The sequence below is a fragment of the Pantherophis guttatus genome, chromosome 11, assembly GCF_059756535.1.
Source record: "Pantherophis guttatus breed Tessera chromosome 11, ASM5975653v1, whole genome shotgun sequence".
Lineage (NCBI taxonomy): Eukaryota > Metazoa > Chordata > Lepidosauria > Squamata > Colubridae > Pantherophis > Pantherophis guttatus.
Window position 1 is genome coordinate 12,400,484 of NC_142073.1, and position 26,489 is coordinate 12,426,972.

The 26,489-nt window shown below is 43.1% G+C and overlaps 1 protein-coding gene across 2 annotated transcripts; it reads left to right on the plus strand.

Moving 5' to 3' along the window:
• The first annotated feature begins 5,900 nt into the window (after positions 1–5,900).
• Positions 5,901–23,546, plus strand: ZDHHC1 (zDHHC palmitoyltransferase 1). Of its 2 annotated transcripts, XM_034425348.3 has the most exons (12): positions 5,901–6,043; positions 8,884–8,983; positions 9,772–9,990; positions 11,555–11,730; positions 12,590–12,691; positions 13,807–13,931; positions 14,326–14,484; positions 15,559–15,671; positions 17,139–17,224; positions 18,643–18,736; positions 20,531–20,651; positions 21,943–23,546. In XM_034425348.3, the coding sequence occupies exons 3-12, from the start codon at positions 9,772–9,774 to the stop codon at positions 22,476–22,478; spliced, it is 1,731 nt and encodes a 576-aa protein (XP_034281239.2). In that variant the 5' UTR covers positions 5,901–6,043; positions 8,884–8,983; the 3' UTR covers positions 22,479–23,546. The 2 variants fall into 2 exon arrangements, with proteins under 2 accessions (XP_034281239.2, XP_087733417.1); XM_087877291.1 differs by lacking the exon at positions 12,590–12,691.
• The last annotated feature ends 2,943 nt before the right edge of the window (positions 23,547–26,489 follow it).

Below are 26,489 nucleotides of genomic sequence, written 5' to 3' on the forward strand. Positions count from 1 at the left end.
TCCATTTAAGTGAAAAAAAATTTTTTTGCTCCTGAGCAGATTTTTTTCTGACCGCGGCATCACGCGTTTTCTTCCTCGGGCACCAAAAACACTCGATTTTTAAAAGCAGCAAATAATAACATTTATAAGCATGGAATCCCCCCCCGAAACTCATCCTAGCATTGATTTTTCTATTTAAGTCAAAAAAATTTTTTTGCTCCTGAGCAGATTTTTTTTCTGACTGCGGCATCACGCGTTTTCTTCCTCGGGCACCAAAAACACTCGATTTTTAAACGCAGCAAATAATAACATTTTTAAGCATGGAATTCCACCCCGAAACTCATCCTAGGATTGGTTTTTCTATTTAAGTCAAAAAAATTTTTTTGCTCCTGAGCAGATTTTTTTTCTGACTGCGGCATCACGCGTTTTCTTCCTCGGGCACCAAAAACACTCAATTTTTAAAAGCAGCAAATAATAACATTTTTAAGCATGGAATTCCACCCCGAAACTCATCCTGGCATTGGTTTTTCCATTTAAGTAAAAAAAAATTTTTGCTCCTGAGCAGATTTTTTTCTGACCGCGGCATCACGCGTTTTCTTCCTCGGGCACCAAAAACACTCAATTTTTAAAAGCAGCAAATAATAACATTTTTAAGCATGGAATTCCACCCCGAAACTCATCCTGGCATTGGTTTCTCCATTTAAGTCAAAAAAATTTTTTTGCTCCTGAGCTCCTTTATTTCTGACCGCGGCATCACGCGTTTTCTTCCTCGGGCACCAAAAACACTCAATTTTTAAAAGCAGCAAATAATAACATTTTTAAGCATGGAATTCCACCCCGAAACTCATCCTGGCATTGGTTTTTCTATTTAAGTCAAAAAAAATTTTTTGCTCCTGAGCAGATTTTTTTCTGACCGCGGCATCACGCGTTTTCTTCCTCGGGCACCAAAAACACTCAATTTTTAAAAGCAGCAAATAATAACATTTTTAAGCATGGAATTCCACCCCGAAACTCATCCTAGCATTGGTTTTTCCATTTAAGTCAAAAAAAAATTTTTGCTCCTGAGCAGATTTTTTTCTGACCGCGGCATCACGCGTTTTCTTCCTCGGGCACCAAAAACACTCAATTTTTAAAAGCAGCAAATAATAACATTTTTAAGCATGGAATTCCACCCCGAAACTCATCCTAGGATTGGTTTTTCCATTTAAGTCAAAAAAAAATTTTTGCTCCTGAGCAGATTTTTTTCTGACCGCGGCATCACGCGTTTTCTTCCTCGGGCACCAAAAACACTCAATTTTTAAAAGCAGCAAATAATAACATTTTTAAGCATGGAATTCCACCCCGAAACTCATCCTGGCATTGGTTTTTCCATTTAAGTCAAAAAAAATTTTTTTGCTCCTGAGCAGATTTTTTTCTGACCGCGGCATCACGCGTTTTCTTCCTCGGGCACCAAAAACACTCAATTTTTAAAAGCAGCAAATAATAACATTTTTAAGCATGGAATTCCACCCCGAAACTCATCCTAGCATTGGTTTTTCCATTTAAGTCAAAAAAAAATTTTTGCTCCTGAGCAGATTTTTTTCTGACCGCGGCATCACGCGTTTTCTTCCTCGGGCACCAAAAACACTCAATTTTTAAAAGCAGCAAATAATAACATTTTTAAGCATGGAATTCCACCCCGAAACTCATCCTAGGATTGGTTTTTCCATTTAAGTCAAAAAAAAATTTTTGCTCCTGAGCAGATTTTTTTCTGACCGCGGCATCACGCGTTTTCTTCCTCGGGCACCAAAAACACTCAATTTTTAAAAGCAGCAAATAATAACATTTTTAAGCATGGAATTCCACCCCGAAACTCATCCTAGCCACTGGTCACTGCCCCTGCAGGGCAGGGCTGAATCTCAGCACCCAAAACCAGAAGTCACAGCCACAGAATTCTCGGAGTTGGGGTCCGCACATCATATATATATATGTTTGTTTGTGTGTTTGTGTGTGTATCATTAGCAGAAATGTGGCAAGCAGAACCCCATCATGGCTGATCCTTCCAGTTTCTATGCATTTATTTTTTCCACATTTTAAAATCTTACGGTTTGGGGATGCCTAGCTGCTCTTGATCCCAGTTGGCAGTGGCTCCCTTTATTTTTTAAAATGTATACCAGTATTCTCAGCCACCAAAGGGAGTTTCCTCACATCATATTCATATACAGGAATATAGGGGCTTACAAAGGGACGTGGTGGCTCAGTGGCTAAGACGCTGAGGTTGATCGAAAGGTCGGCAGTTCAGCGGTTCGAATCCCTAGTGCAGCGTAACGGGGAGAGCTCCCGTTACTCGTCCCAGCTTCTGCCAACCTAGCAGTTCGAAAGCACGTAAAAAATGCAAGTAGAAAAATAGGGACCACCTTTGGTGGGAAGGTAACAGCGTTCCGTGAGCCTTTGGCATTGAGTCATGCCGGCCACATGACCACGGAGGCGTCTTCGGACAGCGCTGGCTCTTCGGCTTTGAAACGGAGATGAGCACCGCCCCCTAGAGTCGGGAATGACTAGCACATATGTGCGAGGGGAACCTTTACTTTTAGGGGCTTACAAGCCAGAACAACTGATGTCTCTTTTCCTTGCTCCCATCCTGGTTGGTATTTTTCAGCCGGCTTTGTTTCTTTTGTATTTCTTGAATCCTTACTTGCTTTTAAATGCTTTTAACAATTTGCAAACGGCCCAGTAATGGAGAAAATCTAACTTTGCGGTTGCTAGCAATAGGAAATGTTCTTGATGGCACCTAATCGATCAATAAAAAAAAAAACTATCCCATCACTAAGAGTTAGGTGGCATATACATTTAATAAATTATTATCTATTATCTATTATTATTATTATTATTATTATTATTATTATTATTATTATTATTATTATTATTATGACAATATACACAGCAGACGAGATAACCATGCTGGATTTCGTATCCCAAATCACTAGTCGAACATATTATTATGTTTATGATGATGATGATGATGATGATGATGATGATTTATTTATTTATTTAATATAATTTGTATGCCGCCCTATATCCGTAGGACTCAGGGCGGCTCACAACAAATAAAAACAAACCCAATAAAACATAAAATACATAAATATGCATACATAAAATACATAAATGTATAAATATATAATTTAAACATATATTAAAACCCATTAAAATAATCATTATCAGTTGTCCAGGCTCTAAAAAAAGTCCTGCCTGATAATTTTGCATTTCTATATTATAAATTTAAGCTAGAACCAACCGACCCCTTTATTGAATTTGTATACCGCCCTACTCCCGAAAGACTCAGGGCGGTGAACAGTCATAGAATAAAACATATAAATACAAAATTTAAAATAAAATAAAACGAATTAAATAATTTGGCTGAACAAATTTAAAATCCCAATAATTTAAAACCAAATTTAAAATTTCCATTTAAAAAGGGGAAAAAAACAAATGCTGAGCACTTCCAATTAAAAAAAATGAACTGAAATGCTACGCTGGCTTGAGTTAAATTTTAAATTAATTTTAAATGGGATTGTTTTAATTTACGGCCAAAATATTTAATTATTTTAAACAGTTTTTAAATTTTGTATGTCTTGTTTTTACTTTGGCTGTTCACCGCCCTGAGTCCTATTTGGAGAAGGGCGGTATAGAAATTGAAACAAACAAACAAACAAACAAATAAATAAATAAATACGCGGCAAGACCTATCCACTGTCCTTTAGCGGTCCAACACACGCTTCACAGCGCTTTTAAGCCCTACGCGGGTTTTTCCAGAATAGAATTAGAATAGAATTCTTTATTGGCCAAGATTGATTAGACGCACAAGGAATTTGTCTTTGATTGATGTGCTCTCAGTGTCCATAAAAGAAAAGATACATTCATCAAGAATCATAAGATGCATAAAGATAGATATAGATAGATATAGATATAGATATAGATATAGATAGATATAGATGATATAGATATAGATAGATATAGATGATATAGATATAGATATATAGATATATAGATATATAGATATATATATAGATATATAGATATAGATATATAGATATAGACCTACATACAAACACCCGCGAAAACCTGAGAAAACAAATAGATATATAGATAGAGATATATAGATATATATATGTTTTTCTTCTAGCCAGGTTTTCCCTACGTAGCCAAGGTTTTTTTGTAGCTCCAGCTCAGTAGAATCACATCTACTCGGTTCTGGGCTTTTTTCCTTTCTAACAGCTAGCAAGCTCTAACTGCTAGGTGGGAGACCTAAATAGATCCATTTCTAGCTCGTTTGCTTTCATCAGTAGGCCACACCCATATCTTATGTATCCTCCCTGTAAAGGTACAGTATCAATTTTCTTACTTCTTCGTAGGGTTTATGTGTGTTTTTCTTCTAGCCACTGATGAAAGCAAACGAGCTAGAAATGGATCTATTTAGGTCTCCCACCTAGCAGTGAGAGCTTGCTAGCTGTTAGAAAAGAAAAAAGCCCAGAACCGAGTAGATGTGATTCTACTGAGCTGGAGCTACAAAAAAAAAAACCTTGGCTACGTAGGGAAAACCTGGCTAGAAGAAAAACACACATAAACCCTATGAAGAAGTAAGAAATATATATAATTATCTATCTATCTATCTATCTATCTATCTATCTATCTATCTATCTATCTATCTATCTATCCTGGCTAGAAGAAAAACACACATAAACCCTATGAAGAAGTAAGAAATATATATAATTATCTATCTATCTATCTATCTATCTATCTATCTATCTATCTATCTATCTATCCTGGCTAGAAGAAAAACACACATAAACCCTATGAAGAAGTAAGAAATATATATAATTATCTATCTATCTATCTATCTATCTATCTATCTATCTATCTATCTATCTATCTATCTATCTATCTATCTATCTATCTATCCTGGCTAGAAGAAAAACACACATAAACCCTATGAAGAAGTAAGAAATATATATAATTATCTATCTATCTATCTATCTATCTATCTATCTATCTATCTATCTATCTATCTATCCTGGCTAGAAGAAAAACACACATAAACCCTATGAAGAAGTAAGAAATATATATAATTATCTATCTATCTATCTATCTATCTATCTATCTATCTATCTATCTATCTATCTATCCTGGCTAGAAGAAAAACACACATAAACCCTATGAAGAAGTAAGAAATATATATAATTATCTATCTATCTATCTATCCTGGCTAGAAGAAAAACACACATAAACCCTATGAAGAAGTAAGAAATATATATAATTATCTATCTATCTATCTATCTATCTATCTATCTATCTATCTATCTATCTATCCTGGCTAGAAGAAAAACACACATAAACCCTATGAAGAAGTAAGAAATATATATAATTATCTATCTATCTATCTATCTATCTATCTATCTATCTATCTATCTATCTATCTATCTATCTATCCTGGCTAGAAGAAAAACACACATACATATACACACACACACACACATATATATATACACATACAAATTTGGGTCCTCATTAGCTGCCTAAAAACAGAAGAGAGGATTATAATAATTAAATATTATTTATAATATATACCAATTATAAATTATATGTAATTAAATCCAGACTAAATTAGGATTAAATTAGCCGATGAGTTTGTCTAGCAGAAAGGTCGGAGGTTCGAATCCCTCGTATAGGTCCCCCTGGGTTGGACTAGATGACCTCCCAAGGTCCCTTCCATTCTGTTACTGTTACATCCCAGCCTGGCCGGTGGAGCAAAACCGCCCAAGCGCTTCCTGGTGAATCCAAAGAAGGCGGAGTTCCCGAATGGGGGCGTGGCTTGGCGAGGCGGGGCGTGGCTGGGCGGAGAAGCGGGGTGGGGGGGCGGAGCTGGCTCGCTCGCTGTCCCGGCGGTCGCCATGGAGACGGGCCCCGCGGCCTGACCCGCAACGAGGAGCCTTCGGTCCGCAGGGCCCAGCCTGAGGTAGCGGGGCCCCTCCCGGCATGAGGCGGGTGCATGGCCGCCCCGAACCACCGCTGAGCTGGAGGGGGGAAGGTGAGACGAAGCCGGGCCGCCCCCTCGCCTGCCTTGGTGGGGGTGGGTGGGGTGGGGGGTCGAGGAAGCGCTTGGAGGCGGGGGGGGGAGACCCTTCTTTCCTCTGGTTTTCTCCCCCCCCCAAAAAAAAAGCTCTCCCCGCCCATCGTCCGCAGCGCCCTGGCTGGCTGCGGACGATGGGCCGTCTGAAGGAGAGCCGGGCGGTTCCCGGTGGTGGGAAGGGGCAAAGGCCGGGATGGAGGAGGGAGATCCCGGCCAAGGTGGGGTGGGGGGGTTTAATGGGGGGGTGTCCAAGGGGGCCTTAAAGACTTCAAGGGTATATAAATCCCCCTTTTTAACAAACGAAATGGCCTCCCTCTTAACAGCCGCCCCTTCCTCACTCTTGGCAGCTTTTAAGATGGGTGGGCTGTCAACCAGCCCCCCCCCACTGAAATCTATGAAGCGCCTGATGGGAGTTGTAGTCCTCTACAGGTCGCCCTCCACTTAACGGCAGCGTTTCTCAACCTTGGTAGCTTGAAGATGGGTGGACTTCAACTCCCAGAATCCCCCCAGCCAGCAGCGCTGGCTGGGGGGGATTCTGGGAGTTGAAGTCCACCCATCTTCAAGCTTCCAAGGTTGAGAAACACTGACTTAACAGCCACAATCGGAGCCTTAGCACACGAGACGGTAACAGAGTGGGAAGGGACCTTGGGGGTCATCTAGTCCAACCCCCTGCTCACGCAGGAGGCCCAGAGTAGGGATTCGAACCGCCCGGCCTTTCTGATTGACAAGCTCAGTTTTCTTAGCCATCCCCACGTTTCCCTTTTGCTAAGCAAGGAATTTTGGGTGCGGTTTTTTTTTGCCCCGTGGCGCAAAACTTTCTTGCCACCGCCGTTAAGTGAACCGCTGCAGATGTTAAGCAAATCGCGCAGTCGTTAAATGAATCTGACTCCACCCCCACCCACACCCCCTCATTGACTTTGCTTGTTGGAAGCTGGCTGGGAAGGTTAGAAGCAGTGATCGCGTGATGTCGGGACACTGCAACCGTCATAAATAGGAGCCAAATTTTTGCCAAGCATCTGAATTTGGATCGTGTGGCTGCCGGGGATATTGCAACGGTTGGTAAGTGTGAAAAATGGTCGCCAGTCACTTTTTTACAGCGGCTTGGTAACTTCAAGCGGTCACTAAATGAATGGTTGTAAGTCGAGGATGACCTGCAAATGGGAAGGAGTCCATAATGGGGTCTTCCTGGCTGAAAAAAAAAATCTACTGTTTTTGATGGGACTTCCTTACTGGTCTCCGTGTGGCTTTGTGGGAACCTTTCACTTAATCCAATATTTGGCTGGTGGATTCATAAGGAGTCCTTGCTTAACAACCACTTGTTCAGGGACTTCGCTGAATGAGTGGGACTTACGACCAAGCCTATAATATATACTCAAATGCATTTGCATTTCCCCTCTGAGTAAGGAAAAACTCACCACATTTTATGACACATAGGCCAGCTCAAGGGAGGAGCTTCCACTTTTTCTTGGCCTGGCACAGAAATTATTGTTCTGGAACGTACTTAACTGGAAATGCGGTAAAGTAGATCAGTTCATGGATATTATTACAGCCCCGCCCCCCCCCCCCCCCATTGTATGGACGATTCTTTGTTGGAGAGGAAGGTGTTGCTTAGCCACAGGATCTCTTTTTCAAATGAACAACACAGGAAGCTAACCAAAACCGGTATATTTGCATGAAACTGCCATGGATCATGGAGAACTGAAACATGCTTGCGTGCATGTCCTTCAAAATTCTGCCTTCTGTATGGTTCTAAAGGAAACTTAATGCTGGTTTCCTCTAGAGGAGCCTACTGTGTGCCAGTCTGGCCACTGAAGTTTTTAACACATTAACAGAGTTGGAAGGTACCTTGTAGGTCATCTAGTCCAACCCCCCGCCCAGTTATTGGACAACATGCTCTTTTCAGGTTTTGTAGCCCAGTTTGTAGAATATTACAGTCCCCGCCATTTAGGAATAGGTAGGATTATAATCCTGGGCTCCAAGATCACCACAGATGGGAGCTGCACCGCAGATGGGAGCTCCTGGGGTGGAAACTATGGCAAATCTAGAGAGCATACTAAAAAGCAGAGACATTACCCTGCCAACAAAAGTGCGTATAGTCAAGGCTATGGTTTTCCCAGTTGCAATGTATGGCTGTGAAAGTTGGACCATAAGGAAGGCTGAGCGCCAAAGAATTGAGGCCTTTGCACTATGGTGCTGGAGAAGACTCCTGCGAGTCCCTTGGACTGCAAGGCGATCCAACCGGTCAGTCCTAGAGGAGATCAACTCTACTGCTCTTTAGAAGGCCAGATCCTGAAGAGGAAACTCAAATACTTTGGCCACCTAATGAGAAGGAAGGACTCCCTGGAGAAGAGAAGCCTAATGCGGGGAACGATGGTGGGCAAATGAAGAAGGGGACGGCAGAGAACGAGGTGGCTGGATGGAGTCACTGAAGCAGTAGGTGTGAGCTTAAATGGACACCAGAGGATGGTAGAGGACAGGAAGGCCTGGAGGAATGTGGTCCATGGGGTCGCGATGGGTCGGACACAACTAACAGCAACAACAAGGATTATTATAATGATAGCAGTTTGCAGGCAATGTTCCTCAGGTAGGTAAAGGTTATGTAGGACAAAGAGCCCTGTGATTGGTGTGAGACTGTTTTCTATTCTGTTGAATTGTTTTGAAAGCAAATAACTTTTTTATGGTCTGAAGTGGAATTTAAGCTTTAAGCCAAGCAAATAGAGAGACACTTTTTTCATATTCTCAAAACCGCTTCCATCGTTCTGATTTCGCTTATCTTTATTATTTTTTTTTGCTTGCAGAGAAAGAGACTGTGGACCTTATGAGAACACTTTAAGAACTACATGATTGGATTAAGGGAGGCCTGAACTGTAAGATTGAGGCAATTATCTTCAGGCTGGGGTAAGGGGAGCCCGTATGATTTGTGGCACTTTTCCAGTCTTACAAGTTTCAGTTAATCTAGATTTAAATTGTGATGTGATGTGTGAGGTTACCCTGTGCTTTCTCTTCGTTTGCGGTGCATTTTCATACAGTATAGTAGCATATTGAATCTCCTGTTTTTCATTCAGGAGTTTCTTCATGAAAACCTACTGGATGTATTCAGATGAATTACCATTTGTGTCTGACGCAGTTCGTCCCGCAAAGAGCCTAATGCTGCTTCTCTTTATGTTTATTTATTAAAGTTTGAACATTAAAAATGAGGTTCATTTCAAAATGACTTTTGCCCCATGGGATAGGCTCTTGTATTCTAATGAAACAATTTCCCTACCTCCTTTAGTACACACACACATAATATATAAAGTTGAGCTCCTGGGGAATGTGAGAAACGCCATTTGATGTATGTTCAGAGCAAGAACTTCTGCACGCTTAATTTTACTTCCAAAGGGTAACCTAGCAGCTGGCAGTTCTTGGCAATTTAGTTCTGGCCTAGTTCAGCCTCCAAGGACAGGCTGTGACATTTTTACTTTGGCTAACTGAGTTGCCTTTTCTAAAAAGCAAAACTATTTGGTCTTTAGCGTTGCCTTGTCCTCCCTCTGATCTTTCGAGAAGCTTTCTGCACACACTGCTCCACCTGCAGAAAGGTTTGTATTTTAAATATGCTTTCTGCAGCTTTTTCAGTGAAAATATGGTTTTTTCCCCCCCTTTCTTCCTTTTCTATTTTTTTTTTCTGTCCCACTTATCTCCTGCAGATGAACATCTGCAGTAAGCCACCTAACAAGACAGCCCCAGAGAAGACTTCTGAAACAACTTTTGAAGTTCAGTCCCAGCACGCCAGGAGAAATGGCTGGAGTTGGCCCCCACACCCCTTCCAATTCGTTGCCTGGTTACTTTTCTTCTTCTTTGCGCTGGTTGGTTTTGGCATCCTTGTGCCTCTCCTGCCCATTCGCTGGGTACCTGCTGGGTATATTGTATCCTTTATGTCCTACTGAGGGCAGGACAAGAAGCAACGGGTGGAAACTAATCAAGGAGGGAAGCAACCTAGAACTAAAGAGAGATTTCCTGACAGTTAGAACAATTAATCAGTGGAACAACTGGCCTCCAGAAGTTGTGAATGCTCCAACACTGGAAGTTTTTAAGAAGATGTTGGATAATCATTTGTCTGAAGTGGTATTATAGGGTTTTCTGCCTGAGCAGGGGGTTGGACTAGAAGACCTCCAAGGTCCCTTCCAACTCTGTTATTCTGTATTCTAAATATAGTTATTCCGAATCCATGATGGCACAAATGGTGAAAAACTTTTCTTAAAAGTTTCCTAAAACTTTCATTTAGGAATGGTGAAAAACTTTCATTCCTAAAAATCGCCAGTGCTTCTGCCACCTCCTGTCTGCTTCCCCCCATTTTCTGCAGCTGTTGTTTTTAAGCGGTACTTTCCCTTTTCACAAGGAATACCGATCGCCCTTGACTTACAACAGTTTGTTTAATGATCGTTCAGAGTTACAACGGCACCTAAAAAAGTGACTTAGGACCGTTTTTCCCATGACCGTTGCAGCAACTCCGTGGTCACGTATTCAAAATTTGGCTGTTTGGCAACTGACTCATATTTATGACGGTTGCAGTGTCCTGGGGTCATGTGATCAAATTTTGCAACCTTCTAACTAGCAAAGTCAAGGGGGAAGCCAGATTCACTTAATAGCCGTGTTGCTAACTTAACAGCTGCAGTGGTTTGTTTAACAAGCGTGGCAGGAAAGGTCGTAGAAGGGGGCAAAACTCATTTTTTTAAAAAAAATTGATTTATTTTTGTTCAATTCTTCCTTGATCCCATGAAGTTATGCACCAGACATCACTTTGAAGGTACTTTGCTACAAACTGCACAGAGGAACTACTATCCCATTATGGCAGTTTCTCCTTTGTCTCCTTTGATCATCTTGGTCAAAAGCACTGTGTTTTGTTTTTTTTTAAATTTGATTTATATGCCGCCCTTCTCCAGAGACTTAAGGCGGCTTACAATGTGCTCAGCAATAGCCTTCATCCTTTTGTATATTTATACAAAGTCAGCTTATTGCCCCCACAAACTGGGTCCTCAATTTATCTACCTTAGAAAGGATGGAAGGCTGAGTCAACCTTGAGCCTGGCGAGATTCGAACTTACTAATTGCAGACAGCTGGAGTTAAATTACAATGCATTAGTCTGCTGAGCTATCCAGGCTCCTATTTAACAGCTGTTTCCTTTAGCAACAGAAATGTTGGGCCCAACTGCAGTCGTAAGTCGAGGACTGCCCAGATACACAATACTGCTTTTGTTAACAATTCCTGTTGCTATCAGAATACCTTTAATGAGTTTTTGCCCGTCCTGTGGCTTTTCTGGGCTTCTGTGAAGAAGCAGTGATTTGCATCTTTCAAGCCAGCTGGCACCAGTTTTTCTTTTTTTTAAAATGAAAGGATTTTTTTAACCTTGGTGGCATTTCCTCCCCGTGGAACTTTAAAATGTGAACGTTGATAAATCTGAGAGACCAGCCTTAACTGTGTCCACTTCAGTGTCCCGGCGTCTTCTTTCTCTGCCATCTAGTAGTTCACCTTACCGCAGTTTCCATTGATCCGGCCGATGACAGTGTGCGGAAGAAGAATTACCAGGGGCCACTGTCCGCGTTCAATCGCACCCAGCACGCTCATGTCATTGAAAACCGTCACTGTCACATCTGTGATGTTGATGTGTGAGTATTCGTTTTGCCTTCCTTTTTATATGAATTGTGAGTTAACCGCACCAATTCCTTTCTCGGGCAACAATCAGCGCTAGAAATCTCAAGAGAAAACTTCCAAGTATTTTACAGCTTATCGGTATTGTGCCTGGGTTTACTGCCACTGGGCTGAATTCACGTGTCATGCTAAACATAATGAGGTTTGTTTGGTTTTGGTTAAGCGTGTTATGTAAACACAGACAATGTGTTTTGTAAACTGTGACTTATGGCTTCGTCTGTTGTAGGAACCAGTCAATTGTGTTTATTCAATAAGTCATGATTAAACAAACAGTTTAGCATAATAGATGACTCAATCATGACCTTGTGAATTAAATAACCACTTGGGGTCTTACACAGTGCATGCAGAAGTGCCTCCCCGCCCCCCATCTCTGCATCTTACCCTCATGGATAATATAGCTATGTCCATGACTTTTTAAATTAACACTTTGTTTCAGCCCTTTCTTACTTGATGACAGTAAATTGTGCTGGTCACCAGCGGTCACTGGTAGTGCAGTATAGTTGACAAACATTCCTGCATTGATGTTTTGATTAGAAGCTCAAAGAAGTTAGAACAGTCTTACTTAGAAGTGCAGACTTGGTGGATGAAAGCCAGCAGTAAATAAAAGAAAGAACATAGTTCTCTGAACTCCCATGTATTTTAGTGGAATTATTCTACATATAAAAACAGACTTAATTGGAAACAACATGCTTAGTTCTTTCCTCTTTTATTTATTTTTTGGTACATGTCTAATTTAGCACCCCAAATTAATCTGGGAAAACAACTGCAGAGTATAATTAGCTCCGTTTTTTTTCTCTCTCCCTGTTTTATTATTAGGAGCTCCAGATCAAAACATTGTGGGTCCTGTAATAAATGCGTATGTGGCTTTGATCATCACTGCATGTGGCTCAACAACTGTGTGGGAGAGAGAAATTATTGGTATGGTCTTGTCTATCACACATTAGCCCACTAAGCAAAGCCTGTGAACATCCATTGAACAAATCTAGCACCTTTTAAAAATCTTTTTTCCACCTTCACAGTCTAAATACCTATTTTCCATTTCCAAATTGCATGTCGTTATAGGGAATATACTTAGGGATCATAGTTAGAAATATATAAAGCATACACCTACTATTTCGAAGAGCCGTCTAGAATCTTAGAGCATTGGGTGTGGGACTTTTAGTTTAGATGCCTGTTTTGATTCTTGGCTGAGATACATGGATGTCCTGCTGGTTATTTGGCAAGTAAAAACTAAGTGTGGTATTCTTCGTGTCGTATTGAGGTAAACTGCGTTGGATGTGATAAAAATGATCAGTTACGTGCAGATTTCTCAAATTAGAGTTCCACTCTAGAATATGCTATACCAGAGATGGCTAATCTTTTTCTTGTCGTGTGCTGAAAGCGTGTGCGTGCCGGCACCCATAATGCAAAGCGCGCGCCCCTGTGCATGTGTGCACGCCCTCCGCGCGCATGTGCATGCGACCCCCTCCCACTCCCCACGTCCCCCGTGCATGCATGCGTGACCCCCCTGCCCTTATTTTTGGCCTAGCAGGCCTCCCTGCAGCCTCCTGGACCCAAAAACTGGTCGTGGGGGGGCATGCCACACACACCCATGCTCCGCCCCCGCCCCCCACACATGCGCGCACATCTGCATGCACCCCGCTGCCCCGTGCATCCTGAAAATCATCTGGCAGGCAGGAGGTACACGTGCATGCATGGTGGAGCTGAGCTGGGAGACGGCTTGCGTGCCCACAGAGAGGGCTCTGTGCCAGCTGTGGCATGCGCGTGCCATAGGTTTGCCATCACGGAGTTGTACTGTAAATGTCTCTGGCTTTTATGGGGGCCCTTACTCTCTTCTGCTGAGCTAGACAAGCAAAGAGATATAGGAGAATCAGGCAGGAGTGTAGCCCTCACTATACATCCGCCAGGGTTAGGAATGGCACAGTTCCTTTGCCAGAGATTCTCATTGCTAAATGTGACAGCCATGGCTGGAAATCGATTTCCCTTGTGTTTCATTGTGAAGATGCTAAAGGTTCCTCTTGTTTTCTTGACAGGCTGTTTCTGAACAGTGTAATATCTGCCATCCTGGGCCTTCTCCTAATCCTACTTGTTGCTTTCTATGTCTTTGTTCAATTCTTCCTTGATCCCATGAAGTTACGCACCGGACATCACTTTGAAGGTACTTTGCTACAAACTGCACAGAGGAACTACTATCCCATTATGGCAATTTCTCCTTTGTCTCCTTTGATCATCTTGGTCAAAAGCACTGTGTTGATAAGTATCCAAGTTATCAATCACTGTTATACACTTGTTTCCTAAGGAAAGATGTCCAAAGTTTGGGCAATCTAGATCAGGGGTCTCCAACCTTGGCAACTTTAAGCCTGGAGGACTCAGCAAAGCTGGCTGAGGAATTCTGGGAGTTGAAGTCCTCCAGGCTTAAAGTTGCCAAGGTTGGAGACCCCTGATCTACATAATTGCCCCATGGCTTGAGAGCCCATTAAAGTGATTTGTACAAATACAGAGTGATGAAGGTTCAACTCCTCCTCTTTTTTTTTGTCTGTTTGGTTTTCTAGGCTTGAAGAACCAAACAGATGTCTGGTTTGTGTTCCTTCCTGTTGCTCCAGTTAAGACAAAAGCACCTGCAATCTTGTCTTTGGCTGGTCTGCTGATAATTCTGGGGTTACTGACTCTGTTCCTGTTGGGCCACCTATTAGTCTTCCATATTTATCTGAGTAGGTACCACTTTTTTTCTGGTTTTCCTTCTCACTTCAATTAAACTGTGCATCTCCCCCTACATACATACATCTCTACACTTTCACACTCTTTGCGTGAACGTAGCTAGAAGCCTTTTGCCTTGCGTGAAATTTCTGAATAAGATTACATAAGGTGAAACCCAACCTACCTAAAGGGTAATAGACTGGAGACAATAGTTTGGCTAGGCTATTATATCCCACTGGATTGTTTCAGTTACATATCTGCAAACATTACTTGTCTGAACTGGAGGATTTGCATGCAGTGGTTACTTAAACACTCCTAATTTAACGGCGACTGTAGCATTACCTTGTTCATTAACGATCAGTAGTTCACTGATTTAAATAAAGACTTTTTATTCCTCTCCAAAGCATCCTTTTGAGCTCTTAACAGAATTGCAATTTCTGTAAGTTCAAATAGTGGTGGTATTCAATTTTTTTTTCCTACCTGGTTCTGTGGGCGTGGCTTGGTGTGTGTGTGGAGGATCATGTGACTGAGGGCATGGCTGTGAGTGATGTCAAGTTGGCCCCACCTACTTAGTCACATGACCACCCACCACCAAGCCACACCCACAGAACCAGTAGGGAAAAAAAATGAATACCACATTGATTCAAAAGGACCAGCGGTGGGTTCTACTTACCTTTACTACCGGTTCGCAATGGGGCATGCGCAGAAGCGTTTTGATGACATCAGGGTCAGTGGGCGGAGCCTCCCACCGGTTTTACTACCCGTTCTATAGAACCGGTGCGAACAGGGGGCAACCCACCACTGGAAGGGACCTTGGAAGTTTTCTAGTTCAATCCCCTGTTCAAGCAGGAAACCCTGCACCATTTCAGACAAATGGCTGTCCCTTCTTAAAAACCTCCAGTATTGGAGCACCTCCAACCTCTGCAGAAAAGCCATTCTACTGATTAACCGTTCTAAGTGTCAGGACATTTCTCCTTAGTTCTAGGTTGCTTCTCTCCTTGATTAGTTTCTGTCCCATCAGAGCATCTTAATTCACGTCTTGTTCTCCCGGACTTTGAAGTGAATTAATCTTCTGCCCTTCTCTTTAGTGTGGCACCGAATGACCACTTATGAATATATTGTCCAGCAGCGTCCCCCACAAGAGGTGAAGGATCCTGAGAAGCAGCCAGAATTCTACCCTCCCCCAACAAGGCCCATTCAGGCAAGGCTGCAGCTTTTGTTTAAATAAAAATTATTTTTTGTTTATTATTAAATATTATTAAATATTATTTTATTATTATTATTTTTTACATATCCAGCATGCAATCTGTTCAGGGGTAGACTTCTAGGGGTTCGCAGGGGTTCGGGAGGATCTCTAGCTAAGATTCTGTGCAGTTCAGAGAACCCCCAATTCCCACTCCTGGCTGGCCCTGTCCCGCCTACCCCGCTCCTCCCCTCTCAGGAGTTCCCATGTGGCCCGTTTTGGGTGCGGGGTGCACGCAATTCCCACTCCTGGCTGGCCCTGTCCCGCCTACCCCGCTCCTCCCCTCTCAGGAGTTCCCATGTGGCCCGTTTTGGGTGCGGGGTGCACGCAGAGGCTCAGGGAGGGCGAAAAACTAGCCTACATTTTCGCTCTCCCAATGGCTCAAGGAAAGCCTCCGGAGCCCGCAGAGGGCATAAATGCCCCCACCCGCCATGGTGCAGGAGGCCGACAAGGCCAGGCCCACCAGGCCCATCCAGCAACCGGGCAGAGAACTCCTTGCTAAAATATTAGAAGCCCTCCCCTGAATCTGTTCATAATATTTCCCTCTAATATTGCTTTAATTTTGTTATCTGTAAAGTCTGGGGCTTATGTATTTTCTCATGGTAGGAGACAGAATGAGGTTTATAGTCTTCATGCTGTTATTATAAGAGCTAGTACAAGAGAATAATCAGTATTGTTTGTATTATACTATTATACAATCATAGTATCCATAGAGATCACTCCTTTGAATTTTGGTGATCTGTCCTGATTAAATCTCAATGCAGCACAGTCTCCTTCTTGGAATTCAAATTGGTTTTGCGGCCTAGAATGTAATCCACTTATTTGGACATGCCGAGATCTTCAGCACCCAGTGAGGGTACATAGCAATGCTGGCTCATTCTCTTTGTTAGGTGAACAGTTGGATAAACTGTTGCCAAACTGAACTGAATGCCAAATACTCGATACCTAAGCAAAGCTACTATCCTTAGCTAAAACTGAGTGGCTAAACCGAGTGATTTGTGATGGGAGAACGTATAAATTGAAACTCTTGATATTGTTGCTCCTTCTTCAAACATTCCATATTTATCAAGTGAAATAGAAACTGTAAACAGTGCAGTATTTTGTTTCCAGAAGCACAGAGATAGCAGGCATGGACTTTGCTACACCCTGGAAACCTACTAAAGGCTGAGATTTAGTGACTGGCTCAGGGTCTCCTCGTGATCAGCATCACCAACTGTGTATTTAAGCCATGTTTCCCACAGCCCAAGGCCAAGACAACAAGCACAAATTATGGGGTGCGTCTCTTTGGGGTCAGGAGCAACTTGGAGGAGAGAGAGGTCATATTTTTTTTCAACCGTCTGATCAAGCCTGCACAGGCAGTGCTCCTCATTTTGTCTGCGCAAAAGCTGCAGCAGGCCCTTAACTAAAATAGCTTGTTTGTTTTAGGATATGCAATTTTATGCAGGGAGTCTTGGATATACCAATCCTGAGATGCAGGTGGAGAACTCATCAGGATTACCACCTGGGAGAGAGTAAGTAGGATGAAGGTTGGTTTCCCTGAATTTGTTAAAGCGGGCGAGGTGTCTTGGATTGGCAGTAAGTGTATATTAAATGTAATTTTCTTCGCTTCTTAGAAATCAGAACAGCTTTCTTAACAGTAAATACAAATGAGAATTTATATCTCTGTTTGGCTTTTGTTGATAAGAAGAGGAAATAAAAGGAAATCAGCAGCAACAGTAGGAGTAGAATTCAGCAGAAAATATTGCAATTAAAACAGCATTTAACGCCACAGCAAAGCAACATTGAGTGGCCTAGATTTTGCAAGAAAAAGGTTTTTAATATGGCTCATTATAGATTTTTTTTAATAATAATAAAATTGATAATGTTTAGGGCTAAATCAGGGGTGGCCAGTCCATGGTCTCTCTGTGATCCTCCGCCACGTTTTATCTGGACCACATACTTATCCCATTGGCCAATGGATCCTCCTCCTCCTCCATTAGCCAGTTTTGAAAAAGCAATATAGCTGGGAAGGAAAACAATCGGGAAACCAGTATTTTTTTAATGAGGATTATTCCCGTTTGCCAATGGGAAGTCAGTTATTTGTACCAAAGTGTTAACCCTACCTAGCTGGGCAACCTTCAGTAAGGCAAAACCTATGCAGACTTCACATCTTGGACTGTGATCAAGATAAATACAGAATTAGAATTTTATTAGAATTTTTTTGTTGGCCAAGTGTGATAGGCACCCAAGGAATTTGTCTCCGCTGCATAAGCTCTCAGTGTACATACAACGATAGTGATAGATCATTATCATCGTCATTGTAAAAATACATTCATCATGAAACATTAGATACAACACTTCGTGACAGTCGTGGATACTAAATAAGCAATCAACATAAATCATACTAGGATACTTATGAAACAATTTAAATCGTAAGATACAAGCAACAAGCTATAGTCATGAGAAGATAAGCTGATAGGTAATAGGGAAGATGAGAATAATGATGGCAATACTGCCTTTTTAGATAATTTGACAGTGTTGTAGGAATTAGTTGTTTAGTAGAGTGTGGCATGGGGGGTGGGGGGGGGAGACAGGGAATTGTGGAAACCGTGATAGGATTTTTCCCACTTCTGTTTTTTAAACAATCCCTGTGAGTGTTTTGAAACCCTTTTTCCTAGAAGTCTCTTCATTGGGCTCAGTTGCCATTTATGAACTGAGCTATCAGCTGATATTGCCCCCCCCCTCTCTTGATTCCTACCTCTGTCTGCTCTTCATTCTTTTCCCACCCCCTTTACAATATCTCCCATCAGGTTACTGGGAGGAAGCAACTCATTGGTGCTAGGTGGTCAGATAAACTAATAATATACATCCGTCTTTATGGTTCACACATAGAAGCTTTTCAGCTTGACAGGTATGTGAAGAAGAGCCAATGCCCCATCTTCTGTTTCAGCCTGCCCAAGTTTTGTATCCGCAATGATGGCATAGACAACAAGACCATACCATCTTCTGAACTTCCAGATTTGCAGTCTGGAGACCAGCGACAGGTAAGAGAGGTGTGACTGAAGCTTAGCCTGAGGGGGTTACATTACACAGTGATGTGATTGATTGTGTCATCCTAGGACCCTTTCTGTTTCATCAGCAATTAACAATTTTTGATGGCTTATCATCTGGCATTTCCTATTCCTGTTCCTGTTCCATGCATGTTTATTTATTTATTTGTTGAGGAGTTGTTACATGCATTTTGGCTGGCAAAAATACAGAACTCTTTCTTTGTTGCCATTGTAAAGAATAAAGTTTTGGTGTTTTTAAAAAAATGTTACTATCTAAATGTTACTAGCATTTGTTTCTCTTTAGTCAGAACTATCTAGACATTTTTTTAAAAGCCTTTATTTCAGAAATAGGAGGAAAGATTAACTGCATTTTAAAATCACTTTCACAACACTAATTGCAGCTAACGGCTCCTTGGCCATTTTAAGACTTGAGGACTTTAACTCCCAGAATTCTCCACTTCACTCTTGAATTCTGGGAGTTAAGGTCCACACATCTTAAAATTGCCAAGATTAAAAAAAAAAACATTGCCGATATTTATAGATTTTATTTCATCCTCCCTTCCCCATCCCAACCTCAATAATCTAAGATGGAAAAAAGTGACTACTCTTAAGTGAAGTTTTAGAACTGAGAAAACACTTGATTTGCTAACCTGTCACATTTTGCTGAGCCCAAAGATGCTTTTTCAAGAGGCAATTGAGCTTTCTTTGTTTTTCCTTGAAGACGTTTCCCTTCTCATCCAAGAAGCTTCTTCAGATAAGAATAGAATAGAATAGAATAGAATAGAATAGAATAGAATAGAATAGAATAGAATAGAATAGAATAGAATAGAATAGAATAGAATTCTTTATTGGCCAAGTGTGATTGGACACACAAGGAATTTGTCTTTCGTACATATGCTCTCAGTATACATAAAAGAAAGGATACATTTGTCAAGAATCATAAGGTACAACATTTAATTATAGTCATAGGGTACAGATAATCAAATCATATTAGGAAACAATATAAATCGTAAGGATACCAGCAACAAGGTTACAGTCATACAGTCATAAGTGGGAAGAGATGGGTGATAGGAACGATGAGAAGATTAATAGCAGTGCAGACTTAGTAACTAGTTTGACAGTGTTCTTTCTTGGATGAGAAATAAAACATCTTTAAAGGAAAAACAAAGGAAGTCCAGTTGCCTCTTGAAAAAGCACCTTTGGGACAGCCAGGACCTGGGTGACTGAGAATCTCCATTAGACATTTTATTTATTTATTTATTTATTTATTTATTTATTTATTAGTCATATTTCTATGCCGCCCATTCTCCGAGGACTCTGGGCGGCTTACACCAAAGACAGTATACTAAATAGCATCTTGCCCCCAACAATCTGGGTCCTCATTTTACCCACCTCGGAAGGATGGAAGGCTGAGTCAACCTTGACCCGGTGAGATTTGATCCACTGAACTAGCAGTCAGCTGAAGTAACTGCAGTACTGCACTCTAACCACTGCGCCACCTCGGCTCTTAACTTTTTTGCTGAACCCCATCATAGTTTAAGGGGTAAAGTCGTATGTGGATGAAAATTGTCATTGAATTCTTTCTGCAAAGCTCTCTCTGAGCGGCTAGATGGTATTTTAAGCTGTCTGCTTCATACTAGGTTATCCTTATAACCTGTAAAGAAGAGTAGATGAGATAATGTAACTAAATTTCATAGCTGGGTAGAAATTTGGCCCTGGTTTACCAATAACCATAATCAGCGTAGTCGTTTTGATTCTAAATGGATGCCACTTTGCTTTATTGTATAGCTTCAGAAGAAAAAGAAGAAGAAGAAGCGAAAGAAGTTGCAGAAGGTTTCCTCTTCTGGGTTGGAAGAAAACTCCAAGGTGATTCTTGCCCCGTGGACCTCTTTCCCAGTTCTACAGTCAGGTAAGATCAGGAGGCCAGAGATTCCATCTTAAAAGTCTCCTTTTGCCTAACGAGAATCCTGGAGATTTAAATATAAAGCTGCCAAACAGCCTTTGTATTTTTTTACAACCCAACTATTTCTAATAGCTTTGCCTGGGTAGCAGAGCAACGGTACAAAACTCATCAACTTTTCCCTGCTTTCTTGCTGCCACTCGCATGATCTCCAACAAGCCCCATTGCTGTAGAACAGGGGTGTCAAACTCGATTTTATTGAGGGCCACATCATGTGTTTGACTTTGGGGGGCTGGGGTGACCGTGGCCAGCTTGACGTCACTCGTGTCAGGGACATCTGTGGTGGCCCGTGCATCCTGCCAGCAAAAACAGGTTCCTGAAATTTGTTTTCGACCATGACGGCCTCCTGCCACCCTCTGCCAGTAAAAACGGAGCTCCGAGCTCTCTTTTCACTGGCAGAAGGCAGCAGGAGGTGATTGCGGCGGAAAATGGAGCAGCCCTCCTGAGCTCCGCTTTTGCTGGCAGAGGCACCATGGGCTGGTCCTTCGCTGATTCCAGGGTGGCTCCACAGGCCAGAACTAAGCATCCTGCGGGCCTGATTGAGCCTGCGGGCCTTGAGTTTGACACCCCTGCAGTAGAAGAGTGTTGTGACTCTGACTCCCAAGCCTGTCCTCATGGAGGAAGAGGACTCAGAAGGTGAGGGGGAGGAACTGACAAGGCCTCCCTCTCCAGGACCCTCCTCTCTGGCAATGCCTCAGGTTCCATCCGAAGGCCAAGAGGAACAGCCTGGGATGGGCCAGGAGGAAGGCATTTCGGAGCACCCATTGATAGAGAGTGATAATGAGGAATCCTGGCTTGATCCCAGGCAGCGTCAGAGGGAGAAGCGTGCGCAGCAAAGGAAGAGGCGTGGGAGGGCCAGGGATTGAGCTGAGTCACTGAGCCACACCCCACAAGGGATAAAAGGGGGCGTGATTGCTCGGCAGGCTTTGTGACGGACAAAAGTTTAAACTCTAAAGAGTCACATTGTGAATCCTGCACTTCGGCTCAGATATATTTAGGACTAAACTCTTGTGGATAATTTGTCGCTCTGGAAACGGACTGCAGATAAGACCTCTCCTATTGGACTTGGCAGGCGTTTTACAGTTAGCTGCCAGAACTCTCGTCTGCCAGAAATTCTGGTCTGTTTATACAATAAATTATTGGCAGGCATGTTTGATACTGCATTTGTCTGTGTGAGGACGGGGGACAGAACAGGGAAGTGACCATTTCTGCTACCCTCTCCTCCCTTTCTTGTTTTCAGAACCGTCCATCGCTGCCGCCCCCTCTTCAACCTCCTCATCTTCCAGCCTTCACCTCCTTGCACCGTCTGGTCCTCCTAAAGCAACCTTACCCACCGACAGCACAGGTCCAGTCCAAGCCGCAGGTCCTCCGGCTGATTATCATTCCGAGTCAGCGGAGTCCATGGAGGAGATCCCTGTGGCTCAGACCCGTCTGGGGAGCAGTGCCACGAGCGGAGCTTCCAAGAGCAGTTCTCGGCGCCTTCCTTTTCCCGCCGTCTCCATTAAAGGCACAGGGGAGAAGCACCGGCATGCCGGGCACGGCACAAAAAGCAAGAACTCTCAGCCAGCCAGGGCCCAGCCAGCGGAAGAGCTGGAACTGTCTCCTAAGATCCCGTCTGTCTTTGTGAGCAGAAGTAGCGGGGAACCTCCTGTCCCCAATCTCTGGTCTGGCGAGACCCCGTCTGAACCTTCTCACAGAAAATGTTCCAGCAAAAGGCACATCGATGATCAGAAGTACCACGTTTGGGAGTCAAACACTAGTTCCACGGCGGCCTAGATGCCTGGTAACCTGAGAGCTATATCAGCCGAGAGAGAGAGAAACTATAGTGTGTGGCCTGCTCACTCTCCAAATATATTGGTGTTCATGGATTTAATCTCGAGTGATCTGTCTTGCTCTCTGGAGCAGGCTGGTATTTTGCTTATTATTAATAATGCCTTTTGTTCAGGGGGGAGAGGGGGACACGGGGCAGTTCCTTTCCTGTGGTAGTTCATGAAGATAAATGGTTTGGCTCTGGAGGGCAGCCAAAGGGTAGAGTTAGCCATCTCCCTAACAGGGTTTGAAGATTTGGGGACTAAGCTTTGCAGATGCTTAGTTTTCTAGGCCGAGCTCTTTTATAGACCTCAGCAAAGCTAAACCTACTTCCCTGGAGTTCTTTGGGAGTGCCAAATGTAGCTCTCTTCTACCCCCTAAGCAGAGTAGGGAGCCGGAAAGAGCGTACTTCCCTCTGGGAAACATTTCCTCTATGTGCTTATGTCTGAAAAGAAGACACAAAAGGGGTTGTTCCCACATAGCCTTTGCCTTTTTCTCTGCTGCTTATTCTTGCCTTGCAACGCAACCTCAGGTTTGGGGTTTTTTTAAAAAAAGCTGGAGCGGAACCCTTGCATAAATTTGGAGGGATCCGAGCCAGTTTCTTCACTTGGGACAACTTCCCTTGAGCACCTCTTCCTTGGTAATCCAAAACCTTGGGTGCCTGATGGATCTTGGGTAAGAAGATGCACCCTAAGACCTCTCTTGGAGCCAGGCATGCAAAGAAGGCAGTTGTTTGTTTCATGGTTCCTTGGACATTCCGGGGTCCTTATTTTTTTACTTTTAGGGAGGGACCACACTCGGTATCCAAAAAGTTCCAGGTCCTTCCCTAACATTTATTTTAAAAGGATTAAATAGCAATCGATGGGAAAGACCTTTGCCTGAGACTCTGAAGCTACTACTGGTCAGAATATAAGACTAGATGGACAAGTGATCTGGCCTAACTGAAGGTAGCTTCCAACATTCATTTAGCAATATTATGGAGCGCTTTGAACAGCTCTGTTCTCAATAAATATTTTTTCTATGCTCTTTGCTAAATACTTCTCCTTTTTTTTTTCTCCCTGCCCTGTATTTGCTGATACAAGAAGCAGTTTTGTCATCATAAAGAGGCTCGAGATGGCCCCATTTGTGAGACCCTGAGCATTGCAATATTCCATGTGCATAAACTCATGACATAATTATTTTGCGGGTTGACGCTCATGCTTGCATCCTTCCTCAGATCAGGACACTTTCTGAGTGGTCAAGTTCTACCTCGGTAACGATTCTGATGGACCCGTGTTCCGCAACCTTGGTAGCTTGATGTGTGAACGTCAACTCCCAAGATTCCCCCGGCCAGTCAATGTTGTCGGGAATTTTGGGAGTTGGAAGTCACGACGTCTTCAAGCTACCAAGGTTGAGAAACACGGTCACAGACTGTCGGTACAAAATTAGACCCTGTTTTAATGACTCCAATAGCAGCGTGCATGTTTTGGATGTAGGCATCAGTTTTCATCCCTGGGATTTTGAGCCAAAGGACCCTAGAATTGGAAAAATTTTCTCACTCTCTCTCTCTCTCTGCTTTCTGGAGAGTTACCGCGTCTCAGAATAGATTTCATCAAATCGGTACAAGACAGGATCTCACAGAATCGGTATAATAGAAATCACCCTCGCAGCTGAAGCTGATTTAGCAGCTGAAAATGTTTGTAATCCAGGACCTGGATTGACGCAGACCGATTCTAAGCGCGCAGACCCGTTAGCTACCAAAACAGAGGAATGTAATCCTCCTCTTGACAGCCAATCTTGCTGCTTTTGGGAGCCTTGATATCAATCGCTCTGCAGCCTCTACCCCTTCTGCTCAACAGGGGTCATTTAAGGCTTAAAAGCAGCCAAGCTATGAATGAATTGGATGACTTTATATCTGGAACAATGGATAATTAAAATGGATGGGGGTGAGGTTTTTTTTATCAAGAACACGAGGTGGCAGATTTTAGCCCTTTTATCATTTCTCGGTGCTCTCTTGCGAGCAAGGTAGAAATCCAATCACAGACTCTCCCTGCAACTAGCCGTGCCTTCAGTTACAATGTCCACATGGATAATTTATTGAACCTTGTCTGTGCTGGCTCTTAAAACCCTTTGGCTTCTAGAGGGCATAATCCGAATAGTTGCATGACACACTTTGGGTATGATTGGCATGCATTAATCTTGGTAGCCATGGCGCCCACATACTCTTGGCACCAGAGGCTACAGGGATAGATCTGAGGTGGCACCAGTGGGGTTTGTGATTTTGGAATGTATAGTCTACTTTGGTTGCTGGGCTGATGATGGAATAACTCTGACGTTGTTAGGAGACTTGTTAGAATACATAGAGTCCTATCGGCCGGAGCAGAAAAACCTCAAGTTTTAATCCCTGAAGAAATATAGTAGAAAAGAACTATTATTTCCCAGCTTGCTTCAAGGAGTGTTCAAGCCATTCAGGGAAAAAAAGTGATAAATGCCACTGGGAACTCGAGATGGCCGTGTCTTGGGGTTGTTAGGGTTCTTTTAGTCTTGTGATTGTCCTGTTGTGCAACTTTGGTTTAGTCCTAGAGCCCGTCCTTGCAGTCAGCGGAACCAGCTCAGGATCTCATTTCCGCCCTCCTGCTGTGCTCAGCTGCCAAGCAGAATCCAGCAGCTGCCCCAAATGGTTACAGCATGCCAGTTGAGTATCCTGCAGAAGCGGCTGTCTTTTAAGGTCCTTGATATAAATGTGTCCCTTTCCTTCGCGCTAGCTAGCCTCGCTCCAAGAATCCTTTTTCTGTGCCTCGCTTCTTCCTCCAGTGACTTTATATTTATTTGTTTGTTAGTTTATGATCATTTATATAGCTGCCTACATCTGTTGATCGAAAGGTCGGCAGTTCAGCGGTTCGAATCCCTAGCGCCGCGTAACGGGGTGAGCTCCCGTGACTTGTCCCAGCTTCTGCCAACCGAAAGCACATAAAAAATGCAAGTAGAAAAATAGGGACCACCTTTGGTGGGAAGGGAACAGCGTTCTGTGCGCCTTTGGCGTTGAGTCATACCGGCCACACGACCACGGAGACGTCTTAGGACAGCGCTGGCTCTTCGGCTTTGAAACGGAGATGAGCACCGCCCCCTAGAGTCGGGAACGACTAGCACATAGGTGGGAGGGGATCCTTTACCTACCTACATACGCTGCCTACTCGCAGTGACTCTAGGCGGCTTACAGGTAATAAAAACACAATGTGGAAAAAATAGAAATAATAAATAATAATAAAATACAGGTCCTTCACTTATGACGGTTCACTTAGTGACCGTTCAAAGTTACGACGGCACTGAAAAAAGTGACATGACCATTTTTCACACTTATGACTGTTGCAGCAACCCCATGGTTCACATGATTTACATTCGGATGCTTGGCAACTGACTCATATTTGTGACGGACGCAGTGTCCCGAGGCCATCTGATCACCACCTAACAATCAAAGCCAATGGGGGAGCCAGATTCACTTAACAGCCGTGTTACTAATTTAACAACTGTAGTGATTCACTTAACAACGGTGGCAAGAAAGGTCGTGAAATGGGACAAAACTCACTTAACAAATTTGTCACTCGGCAACAAATTTTGGGATCAGTTGTGGTCGTAAGTTGAGGACTGCCTGTAATAACCCCCCCCCCTCACCTCGGCGACAACACACACTCAAATCAACCATTTAATCGGCTCCATCCAGTGGTGAAATTCAGCCAGATCTATCCGGATCATGCGATCTGGTATCGCCGGTGGCGGGAGGCTTCGCCCACCCACCTGGATGTCATCATGCCCCATTTTTTACCCTCTGCACATGCGCAGAAGGTTCTGGGCATGCCTGGAGAAGGTGCGCGTGCTCACATTTGCGAGCCAGTAGGGAAAGGTAAGTGAATTTCAACCCTGGCTCCATCCCACTCTGGATTCCCCAGGCCCGCTGGCAAAACCACATTTTGAGGGCCTTACCAAAGTGTCAGAGCGTGG

What these genes read in the sequence shown, in the direction of transcription:
- ZDHHC1 (XM_034425348.3), top strand. Translation starts at nt 9,772, where the DNA reads ATGAACATCTGCAGTAAGCCACCTAACAAGACAGCCCCAGAGAAGACT. An exon ending in CACATCTGTGATGTTGATGT is followed by an intron (nt 11,731 to 12,589) that starts GTGAGTATTCGT and finishes TTTTATTATTAG; the next exon opens with GAGCTCCAGATCAAAACATT. An exon ending in GGATTACCACCTGGGAGAGA is followed by an intron (nt 17,225 to 18,642) that starts GTAAGTAGGATG and finishes CTTCTGTTTCAG; the next exon opens with CCTGCCCAAGTTTTGTATCC.